Source organism: Lucilia cuprina, chromosome 5 (assembly GCF_022045245.1).
Source record: "Lucilia cuprina isolate Lc7/37 chromosome 5, ASM2204524v1, whole genome shotgun sequence".
NCBI classification, from domain to species: domain Eukaryota; kingdom Metazoa; phylum Arthropoda; class Insecta; order Diptera; family Calliphoridae; genus Lucilia; species Lucilia cuprina.
Genome location: NC_060953.1, coordinates 2,983,130 through 2,995,444, shown reverse-complemented (window position 1 = coordinate 2,995,444; position 12,315 = coordinate 2,983,130). Strand labels below are relative to the sequence as shown.

The window sequence follows — 12,315 nt, the reverse complement described above, 5'->3', positions numbered from 1 at the left end:
TTTCTCAATATTGCATTTTCAATAGAGGGATTTCTTGTCTGCTGTAGGTAACTTTTGTCTTCTTCTTCTATTTTTAATAAAATGTAATATTTCTTAACTATTTTTTATTTTTGTTGCTTATAAAGCTTTCTACAGATTTTGTTTTCAATTTCTATTCTATTCTATTTTTTTTTTGTAATATTTTTCATCAACTTTTTTTTTATAGTTAAAAAATGCTTCTAACATTTTATTTAGTTTGTAAAGCACGTTTTCTGTGTTAAATATTTTCAACATTGCCTAGAATTAAAAATCCCACAGGACGTTATAAAAAAAGCGAAAAAAATGAATATTTGAAATCTAAATCTAATAGTGTATCTATGTATGTGTGTGTAATGTATGTGCGTGTTTGTTCGTGTATTAATTCATAGTTTGATTTACATTTACTGCAGTTGCCAAAGGCAGGAAACGTTTACGTGTGGCTGTATTAGTATTGTATGAATTATGATATTGTAGTAGGAGCATGATTACTCTCTAGAGAATGTATTCACACACAAACAAATAAACTAACAAACCAACGCAAAGGCAATCAAAGTCATAATAGTAGCTTTATTACGTGTACGATTTGCTCAATGCTGTAGTCCTTAGAAATTGTTATCATTCATAAAATATACTAAATGCAGACAGAAATAAAAATTTCGAACAAAAAACGCATAATCATACAAATATATAAAAACAGACTTTTATTAGTTGGAAAACTTAATAATCTTAGAGGCAAACCTTGAAAATTTGTAAAAACCTAAAAAAATATATTAAATAAAATTTTTATTAAAAAAAGACCTTTTTCTTTTTTTATTTCAATATAATTTGCAAAAGTTTTTTAACTTTATTTTTTACATTTATTTTATTTCCAGCTTTCGACCAAACAGCTGCCTCAGTGAACAACAAAATGGCTTTAAGTTAATTTGCCACCAATTCAAATAAACCCCAAATTAACAAACCTACAAAACAAAACAAAAAAACATATCATTTTAATAGTCCTTTTTAACACAGGACTTCCTTCCCCGAATTACCCTTTCTTTTTTTTTTGGAAAAACATAAACGTAAAATACCAGCTGCAATATGGTTAAGGGTATTTTAGTAAATCGTAAATCGGATGAGTCGTTTAAAGCACAACTTAAAATGGAACATGCTGACCTTGTGGCTGAAATGCAAACAGTGGAAAATTTACCCACACATGAACGCCTACAACTAGCAAGACTGTAAGTTTTTCATTCATTCACTCTCTCTCTCTGTTACACACTGTTATTTTAAAGTTATTTAAAATTTGTATCACATTTTCCAAATATTACATAAACCTAGAGTAGGTGACTGTAAAGGGAGCTAAAATTTAAATCTATTTTTTCAAAATAAAAACTAGAACACAAAATAAAAACATGTGTATAGAAAAACTATACAAATAAATTGCAAACAATTTTTAAACCAATTGCAATAGTCTTTACAATACAAAAGCTTTAGATTTACTAAAAACGAAAATCACTTTCGTTTAACAACAACTGTTCTTTACAAATTGCCAAAAAGTTTTAAATTGTTTGAAATAAATAAACAAAGTTTTTTGCACTGTTATTGAAAATAAACACTATGATATTTATTAGAAATAGAAAATTCTGCATTGATAAACAGATAAAAAGCTTTAACAAATTAAAGTCAATAAAAAGCAACAACTACATACGATTAATTAAAATAAATTTTGACAAAAATTGCCACAAACTGCAAGAAAAAGTTTTTAAAAAGATTCATCTTTAAGGATGTTTTTTTTTTTTTTTGGTAAAGAGAAATCTTTCTAATGGTAAAAGCTTTTTTACAATAAGCTCTTAAAATTCTTCTTTACATAAAGCTCTTTAAAAGCGTTTTACAAACAGCTATTTTAAACTTTTTTTACTAAAAACTCTTTAAAAGCTTCTTGACAAAAAACTCTTTAAATGCTTTAAAAAAGCTTTAAAAGCTTTTTAAAATCTTGTTTACGAAAATCTCTTTAAAACCTTTGTACAAACACTTCAAAATTGTTTACAAAAATATATATGTAAAAAGCTCTTTAAAGGATATATACCAAAAGCGCTAAAAATCTTTAAAAGCTTTAAACAAAAACCACTTCAATTGCCTTAAAAAAATCCTTCAATGGTTTTTTACAAAAACCTCTTCAAATGTTCCTTTTTACAAAAATCTAATTAAAAGTTTTTTAAGAGAAGCTCTTCAAGTGTTTTTAACAAGAAGTTTTTTAAAAACATTTATACAAAGCTTCTCACACATATATTTCCTTCAAAAACTTTTTCCCAAAAAGCGCTTTAAAAACTCCTTTACGAACGAGCTATTTTTACAGAAAGCTCTTTAAAGGATACTTACAAAAAGCGCATTAAAATATTTTTTAAGAAAATCTTTTGAAAAGCTTTATACAAAAACCAGTTTAAATGGTTTTTTAACATAAAGCTTTTTAAAAGACTTTTTGCAGAATGCTCATTAAAAGCTTTTTCAGAAAAGTTCCTTAAATTCTTTTTCAAAAAGTTTTTCATTCAACCTTTTTACAAAGCTTCTTATAAATCGATTTTAAAAGCTTCTATACAATGAACACTTTAAATGCTTCTTTTTATAAAAAAGTTTTTAAAAAGCTTTGCTTTCAATAACTTTTAAACATAATTTTAGTATTTTTTACAAAAAGTTCTTGAAAAGTTTTGTTTTTGATAACTTTTAAACTTATTTTTTTTGCAAAAAGCTTTTTTAAAGCTTTTTCAACATAAGGAGCTTATAAAAAGCTTGCATTACAAACACCTTACAAAAAGTTGTTTTTCTTTAGAAAAAATTTACTTTCACTAAACTGTTGAATCATACCTCGTATTTTTAATCAACAACAAACTAATTTTAACTAAATGTAAACTAAATTTTGTAAATTCAATTATTTTTGTGTACAAAAAAATGTAAATAACTGTATTTTCCTTGACTACAAATTACTTTACTCTATTACATGCAATTTTACACTTTAAGTAAACATTTACATACATAATTTGCATTTCTATTAAATGTTGCCTTTATTTTCTGTTTTATCTTCTGAACCACCATCCCACCTCTCTATACAATACCTCTCCCCAAAATAACAGACGACGAGCACAACAACTAAAAGTAGCCAGACAAAAAGAAAAAGAATGGTTAAAACTACAACGAGCCAAAGGTGTCAATCTCTCCACCCTAAATGGCATGAATACAACACATCACTTTCGTAACGGTTCCAATTTGTCATCATCATCGAAACGTCACATATCGTTTGAGAACAGTGTCGTTCTGCTCGAGGCTGCCTCACGCAATGATATGCATGAGGTAGCCGAATTACTGGAACATGGCATAACACCGGATGCAGCCAATGAGGATGGCCTGACCGCGTTGCATCAGTGTTGTATTGATAATAATGTGGAAATGTTAAAACTTCTGCTGGAATATGGTGCTAATGTTGATGCTCAAGACAGTGATAAATGGACGCCATTACATGCTGCCGCCACCTGCGGTCACTTAGAGTTGGTGCGTATATTAATCGATCATGGTGCTAATTTATTGGCCGTCAATACCGATGGCAATATGCCGTATGATTTGTGTGATGATGAGAATACTTTAGACTATATAGAGGCTGAAATGTCGAAAAGAGGCGTGACACAGGAATTGATCGATGAAACAAGATCCGCCACGGAACGATTAATGTTAAGAGATTTAATGGAGCTATCAAAAAATGGTGGAGATATAGAACAGCCAGATGAACACGGTGCAACACCGGTGGGTATTAGGTGATTTTGCTTTATTTAACGACTCAGTTTTATTATCTTCTGTCTTCTATATCTTTAGCTGCATATAGCCTCGGCGAATGGTTATATTAAAGTGGTGGAATTTCTTTTGGAACAACATGTTAATGTTGATGCTTTAGATAGAGATATGTGGTCACCGGTGCATGCGGCAGCCTGTTGGGGTCATGTAAGTTAAATCGTTTAAAGATTTTTATAAAATTAATAGTTTTGAAAAGCTTTATAGAAATGTGCCTAAGGCAGTTTTCTATATTGAAAATGTCTTATAGAAAAATGTTTTTTATATTGGCGACAGAAAGCTCATACAAGATTTGCTAAAAAAAAAACGCTTAAAATACTACTTTGTTGTAACGAGCTTTGGAACGGTGTTTTTATACAAAAAGCTTTTTTATACAATAATATTTTAAAAAGCTTTTTCTATAAATTTTTTTCAATAAGTTCTTACAATTTTTTTTATTAGAAAAACTTTTTAATGCAAAAAGCTCGTAAAAACTATTTTATGACAAAAGCTTTAAAAATAAGTTTTACATATACAATTGCTCTTAAAAAGCTTTCTTAATACGGGAAAATTAAGCTTTAATATAAAAATATTATGAAAAGCTTAAAAAAAGCTCAACAATTGTTTTACTACAAAAGCTTAAAAAGCTTTTTATTCAAAAATCTTTTAAAAGTTTTTTTTTAACAAAAATGGCTCTCAATAAGCTTTATAAAAAACCCTATAAAAAGCTTTTAATCCATAAATTACAATTGCTCTTAAAAAGCTTTCTTAATATAGAAAAACTACACAGTAAAATAAAAATATACTAAAAAACTTAAAAAAGCAAAAAAAGCTTTTTAAATTCAAAAATGTTTTAAAAAGTTAATTAATACACAAATAGCTTTAAAAAATTCCTATGGAAAAAATCTTATATAGAAAGCTTTTAATGCATAAAAAAACTTTTAGAAAATTTTCTTCTCTTCTTTATTTATAAAATCGCTCTTAAAAGATTTTCTTAATATAGAAAAACTAAGCTGTAAAATAAACCACCCTAAAAAGCTTTTAAAATGCTCAAAAAATCATTTTATTACAAAAGCTCAAAAAAGCTTTTTTAACTCAAAATCTTTGCAACCGTTTTTCAATATAGAAATAGCTCTTAAAGTGCCTTATGAAAAAATCTTATATAGAAAGCTTTTAATCCTTTTTTCAATATAGAAGTAGAGCCTTGAGAAAAAATCTTATATAGAAAGCTTTTAATCCATAAAAAACTGCTTTTTTAAGAAAATTTTCTTCTCTTCTTTAGTAGAATTTAATTTTTTTAATAAAAATTTTATTTTATTAAATTTTAGTTGGAAGTCTTGGAAATGCTGGCCCAATGTGGTGCTGATTTAAATATCAAAAACAAAGATGATGAAACACCCTCAGGTAAATTTACAACACAGTTAAAGCTTTATTAAAAAGAATTAAGTTCAATTAGCAACACAATGACATAAAATACATTGTTTACCATCTGGAATGAAATTTTAGCATGTTTGTATATTAAGGAATGTTAATTTTACTATTTAATCGCAAAATATTAACTTTATTCTAAAAAATGTTACAAATTTTCTGAAAATATCTTTTATAAATTTCAATTCCTTAATATCTTAAACATTTTTCCCAAAACTATTAAAAATATAGATATTTGTGAGGATCCAGAAATACGCGAACGTATAGAACAATTAAAAACCGAACAGGAAAGTAAACGTTTGGCAGAGGCTCAAAGACGTCGCGTAAGAAGATCTCAAAGTAATAATACCAGGTAAACAGGGAATATATTTTTGAAACATTAACAAATAGAAATGTATTAAGATTTCTTTCCTATAGAGCACAATCGGTACGTCGTACATCCTTGCGCGATAAAACGCTAACAACCAAAAAAGATGCCGTCGAAGAGGCTCGTTTACGTCTACAAGCTCAGGAAGTTTTTGTTACAGCCACACCCGATAGCACAACCCTCGATCCAAATGGTATAACGGACCACAATCATCATACCCAGTTAGATGGTTCTGCAGCCGATTGGCTAGCGAAGACATCAACCGCAGCAACAAATCATCACAATAATAACAACAACAACAATAATACCTTAAAAACCAATAATAATCATAGAAATTCCTACGATCCTAGTCTTAAAGATATGGTAGATTCCAATAGCATTTCCAGTATGAGCTTACAGCAGTTACAACAACATCAACAACATTCCTATCAACCACGGCGACCACCAGAAGGTCGTGAAAATGATGAATTACAAATGCATGCATTTAAAACTAATGGTGAACATTCCACAGGGGGAGCCACTGGCCAACACATAAACGGTTTAAATGGAGTCGGTATTGGAGGCGGAAATGATGGTTCATCAGCATCTACGGCGACAACCGCTGCAGCTGTGATTGCCGCCACAACAACAGCTAACACTGGTCATGGCACGGAAGCTGTACAAATACAGTCAAGTAAAGAGGCCACAAATGGCAAAATAAATGTACAAGTCACTGTGTTAGTGGGTAAGTGTAATAAACCATTATACAATAATAATAACAACAACTACAATAGTAATACAAATAATAACAATAACTATAATAAAACAACAACAAAAACCACATTGCAAAACAAATATAAACTGCATGCTTTTGAAACTTTCATACATTTATACAGCATACACACACATATACACATGCATACATATTTATACGCAGGCATATACAACATTTATACAGACATAAATTATTTATACACTGTTGCAAGAAAACTTGTAACAGAGTTTTCTTTATTTATAAGGGGAGTTTTATATAGAAAAAGTGACAATTTTTTACAGAAAAATTTTAGAATAATGGACCAACGCAGAGACGTCTATTATAAATACCCTATAGAAAACACTTTTCTATAGAAAAGACATAATTTTGCAACAAATTACATATAAAAAGCTTTTTTATACAAAAACTTTTTGTGAACAAAAAGCTCCTAAAAACCTTTTTTCATAAAAAAAAACTTTTAAAAATGAGAGACAAACTTTTTATTAATAAAGTTTTAATTACATTTCACCAGCTCTAGAAAAGCTTTTTATGTAAAATGCAACTAAAAAGCACTTTATTTGGTTCTTTGCATTAAAAAGCTTTAAAACATATATTTTAACCTTTTTCCCAAAAGCTGGTTTTTATAAAAATATCTTCTAAAAAGTATTTTTATATAAAAAGCTTTCAAAAAGTTTTTTTATTTCTAAAGCTTGTAAAAAGCTTTTTTATATAAAAAGTTCATAAAAAGCTTTTTGAGAGCTGGTATATTATATATATTATTGCATTAAAATTATTCTAAAAAGCTCTCAAAAAGCTTTTGTATATAAAAATAAATTTTTGCATTAAAAAAAAACTCTTCTAAAAAGGGTTTTAAATAAAAAGCTCTCAAAAGCTTTTTATGCAAAATTGCCAGAAAAGCTATGTAAAATGCAATTAAAAGGCTCTTAATTTGCTTCTTTGCATTAAAAAGCTATTTGAAAGTATTTTTATATAAAAAGCTCTCAAACAGCTCTTTTAAATACAACTTTTTGTACATTTTTGCATTAACAAAATTCTTCTGAAAAGGATTTTATATAAAAAGCTCTCAAAAAGATTTTTATAAACAATTTTTTTGTACATTACTTATTACATTAAACAATTATAAAAAGTATTTTTATATAAAAAGCTGTCAAAAGCTTTTTTATATACAGCTTTTTGCTACATTTGTGCAATAAAAAAAACTCTATGAAAAGTATTTTACATTAAAGGCTTTCAAAAAGCTTTTTTATATAAAACATTTTTGTACATTATTGCAACAAAAAAACTTTTAAATCACCTAGAAAGTTTTTTAATATAAAAAGGTTTAAATTTTTTTTATATAAAAGCTTCTATAATCTTCTAAAAATATATTTTTTATATAAAAAACATTTTTAATAGAAAGAGTGTCTAAAAATTTCATAAAAAACTTAATATAATACAAAAAAGGTCACCAACTCAAGCTTTTTTTAGAAAACTGTCTAAAGCAGTTATAAAATGCTTTTTAATGCAAAAAAGGTCACCAACTCAAGTTTTTTTTAGAAAACTGTCTGAAGCAGTTATGTTTTATTACGAAATATGTAATCTTCTATAAGAAACTTAAGAATAAACTTCTTATGCAAAAGCTCCACAAAAGTGTTTTTATATAAAAAGCTCTTAAAAAGATATTACATTCACAATTTGTTAAGACTTTTCTATAAGAAACTTAAAAATAAACATCTTATGCAAAAGCTCCACAAAAGTTTTTTATATAAAAAGCTCTTAAAAAGCCATTACATTTAATTTTTTTTTAAATTTTACAAAGCTATGAAACTCCCCTTAAAATTTTAAAATAATATACACATGTGTGTACTTATGTGTGTGTTACAAACATATCCGTTTAAGGTAGTATGTCCTTTATAAAACACACCCATATGCGGTCATATATATTATGTTTTTTTAAGTTTTTTTTTGGACTTGGTTTTTTTCTGTTTACTTTTTTCATAATAAATTCACATTAAAAAAGGTTTTTTTTTGCCTTAGAAATCTCACAGTTTTTGTTTTCATATTACATAAAATATTGTTTTGTTTAAACCATGTTTTTTTTCGTTTTATTTTTTGTTTTTATTTTCATATGTCCTTTTGTTTTGTTTGCAACCTCCCCCGACGACTGAATAATAAAATCCATATAAATATAAAAAACGAACGACTTGCATCATCATTTTGCATCATAATAAATGCACTTGTTTTGTTTTTGTAATGTCCATGGCTTAAAATGTTCAAAATGTTCTTTTGCCCTGGCTGGCTGTTGTTTGATTGAAACTGCTCTAATTCCAATGACCACTGAAACAACTAACAACTACTACCACTGAAACAACGACCGCTTCCTTTAATCCTGAGTAGACACATCCAATACCCATAATCTCCAGCAACAACAACAATCACAACAAACCACGCATTTGCATCACAATCAACAACAGCATCAGACGTCACAGCAACAGACGCCACAGCAACAGCACATGCATATGCATCTACATGGTCATGGTCATTATAATAATTTGACAGGCTCAACAACAGCTACATTTCATAATCAGCTTCCACATCATAATCCGTCACAGCAACAGCTACAACAACACCATCCTCTACTACAATTACAACATCAAAACTCACAATTATTGGATATGACCCTATCATCCTCTCAAGGTTTGGCCAATGCCACCACCTTGGCCAATTTGAAAAAGCAACGCTCTATGTCGCGTTGCTTAAATGGTAATAATGCTAATGGTAATAGTAGTAATTGTGAAAATGGTTCTGTTTTAGGAGCCGCCAACTCAACAAATCATAATCACAATCACATCTCCCACAACAACCATCATCACAACCACAATAACAACAACACCTTAGAAGGACAAGTTAATACCCAACAGCCGGCCTTAAGCAATGGTGGCCTACAGCATCCTGCACTAATGGACTATAATGGTTTAATAAACGATCATCCATCATCGGTACAGCAGACAGCGTCAGGTGTTGGTGGGGGAGGAGGTGCTGGAGGAGGATCAGCAACAGCTGGTGGTATGAATAAGTTTAGTGGTGTTACTGGTGATGTGGTAAGTGATAGTACAAGTTCGAAAAAATGTTGTATAGTGATGTAAAGAAAACATTATAAAACTAAACTAAACGAAACGATAACGAAGAAATTACACAAATACATACACACATATACATACATCAAAGATTGTAAATTGTAAGTAGGAGTCCTTTAAGGCAAAACACTTTTTTAACCCCATAAGTGGGAGAGGGGGAGTAATATTTAAATGGCTTTTTAAGCGAAAGTGTAGTCTAGATTTCGCACTTAACTAGAATGCGGTCTTAGGACGAGATTGTAATACAAATATTAGTCCAGATTAATACTAGGCTATAGACTAAATTTTAGACAAGTATACAGACCAAATTACAGTCTACGCATAGACTATACTAAAGATTAGACCTTATATTAAACTATAGAGAGTAGTCTAGATTATGTACTAAACTATAGTCCGAACTTAAGACTAGAATATAATACAGACTATAGATTATCAAATAGAATATAGACTAGAATATAGACTAGACTATATTCCAGACTCTAGACTGGATTATAAACTAGTCTAAAGACTTCCATATAGCCTATAGACTAGGCTATATACTAGCCCATAGACTAGCTCATATACTAGCCTATATACTTTCCTATATACTGGCCTATATACAGGCCTATATACTAGACTATAGACTAGACTATAGACTAGACATTAGACTAGACTATAGACTAGACTATAGACTAGACTATAGACTAGACTATAGACTAGACTATAGACTAGACTATAGACTAGACTATAGACTAGACTATAGACTAGACTATAGACTAGACTATAGACTAGACTATAGACTAGACTATAGACTAGACTATAGACTAGACTATAGACTAGACTATAGACTAGACTATAGACTAGACCATAAACTAGAATATAGACTAGAATATAGACTAGAATATAGACTAGACTATAGACTGGACTATAGACTAGACCATAGACTAGACTATAGACTAAACTATAGACTAGACTATAGAAGAGACTATAGCCTTGACTATGGACTAGACTATAGACAAGACTATAGACTAGACAATAGACTAGACTATTGTAAATATTTAACCTACTATAGACTTCCTTTACATTTTTTGAAAGCAATTTTCCTCCTAACCTCATTTTGTTAACAAAATTTGGGTGTAATTTTTAGTCCAAACCAGCCAAGCGACCACTAATAATACTTTAATTTTCCACATCACTTAAATGTACACAATAGCAACAACAATAACAAGAGCATCAACACAAGTACAAACCTTTCTAAAAGATCCTGCTCTAAAATCATCTCGTAATAAGTGTTTCTTTTTTTTTTTGTTACAACAAATATTTAAAGTATTACTCAACTGTAACAAAAGCAACAATAATAACATTAGTTATTAACTCATTCTCTTTTCAAGTTGGCCATTTTAATATGAGAGTGTATGTGTGTGTGTGTTTGTTTTTTCATTATAACAGTGTTTAAGTGTAAGTATTTATGGTTATTATAATTATGATGTCTTTGACCCAAATATACATACACACATACACATGTAGATATGTATGTATGCGATTGTGAGTAAGAACAAGTGTATTTGTATAAAATTTATAGTTCTTTGTTGTTCAAGAGTTGTTTTAAGCACACACAAAGGTTCTGGACTTAACATACAAACATAATGAGTTTGATTTTTACTCTGGCTCTCGGTTTTATAAGCGTTTGTAGCTGTATGCGTGTTTTTGGGTAATTTCTCATACATTTTTCTTGTATTACCGTTGAGTTTCCTTTTGTCATACTCTACACAAAAACTCTTATAGATTTTTTTATTATTATATAGTTATTGTCCTTGAAGAGTTTTTGTTAAAATGTAAATCATGCCTTAAAACGGATGTTGGGTAATAAAAAAACGCACACACAAATACGTACATATATGAAAAATAAATTTTGAGTTCCATTTTTTGTTTGTTGGCAACATTATTATGTTGATGATGCTCTTTTAGCATGTTAAACTCGTTAAAATTAAGCAGTTTATTAGCAGTTTGTTGGAAAACACCTTCTAGTAATAATTAGTCATATTTTTATGGTTAGAAAAAGCGGTAGAAATGGCCTTTAATGAAGTAATAAATTTTGTTGTTAAATTTTGATTTATTAAAGGGTTTTGTAGAGGAAAATTATGACAAATAAATCAATGTTTTATATGTATATGTATGTATTTCCTTTAGCTAACGTAAACGGTAATTAGCATACTTTTAGATGAAATGAGAAAAACAAACCTTAAGAAGACCCCAAGTTGAATAAATTAAATTATTTAAGTCTTAAAAAATAAGATGCTATAAATAAATTTAACTCAACCTTTTTACAAATAAGCAATATAATATTTTTTTTGATAAATAAAGCCTAATTTTAGGAGCTTACATATATATTAAATAAATGCCTACCTTAAGGAGTTTTTAAAAATTAAAACGTAAAATTTGAACCAAATTATACACCAGGCTATAGTTTAGATTCTATTATATACAGATTATACTAACAACGAGATCAGCCGCGGATCCACGGGAGGAGGTATAGTTAAATTCCCTCTCCGAAACCGAATTTTTTTCATACAAAAAAAAAAAAAAAAAAAAATGAGGGAAAAAGAAGACTATAGTCTAGATCATAGACTAGACTACAGACCAGACTATAGGCTAGACTATAGACTAGACTATAGACTAGACTATAGACTAGACTATAGACTAAACTATAGACTAAACTATAGACTAGACTAAGGACTAGACTATAGACTAGGCTATAGACTAGACTATAGACTAGACTATAGACTAGACTAAAGACTAGACTATAGACTAGACTATAGACTAGACTATAGACTAGACTAGAGACTAGACTATAG

General features: G+C 29.0%; 1 protein-coding gene across 4 annotated transcripts; it reads left to right on the top strand.

Annotated features, from left to right (window-relative positions):
- Nucleotides 1-894: 894 nt before the first annotated feature.
- On the top strand, nt 895-9,491 carry LOC111683588 (protein phosphatase 1 regulatory subunit 16A). Of its 4 annotated transcripts, none has more exons than XM_023445681.2 (8): nt 895-1,238; nt 3,129-3,792; nt 3,862-3,987; nt 5,145-5,220; nt 5,476-5,596; nt 5,662-6,062; nt 6,123-6,335; nt 8,742-9,491. In XM_023445681.2, exons 1-8 carry the CDS (start codon nt 1,099-1,101, stop codon nt 9,488-9,490), a joined length of 2,490 nt encoding a protein of 829 aa, XP_023301449.2. In that variant the 5' UTR covers nt 895-1,098; the 3' UTR covers nt 9,491. The 4 variants fall into 4 exon arrangements, with proteins under 4 accessions (XP_023301449.2, XP_046807773.1, XP_046807775.1 ...); XM_046951817.1 differs by having other exon boundaries at nt 5,662-6,335; nt 8,742-9,107; nt 9,159-9,491; XM_046951819.1 differs by having other exon boundaries at nt 5,662-6,335; nt 9,159-9,491.
- The last annotated feature ends 2,824 nt before the right edge of the window (nt 9,492-12,315 follow it).

Bases quoted from the DNA above. Each gene is read 5' to 3' on its own strand.
- LOC111683588 (XM_023445680.2), top strand. From the start codon at position 1,099: ATGGTTAAGGGTATTTTAGTAAATCGTAAATCGGATGAGTCGTTTAAA. The intron at 5,221-5,475 runs GTAAATTTACAA...TTAAAAATATAG, and splicing joins AGATGATGAAACACCCTCAG to ATATTTGTGAGGATCCAGAA. The intron at 5,597-5,661 runs GTAAACAGGGAA...TCTTTCCTATAG, and splicing joins TCTCAAAGTAATAATACCAG to AGCACAATCGGTACGTCGTA.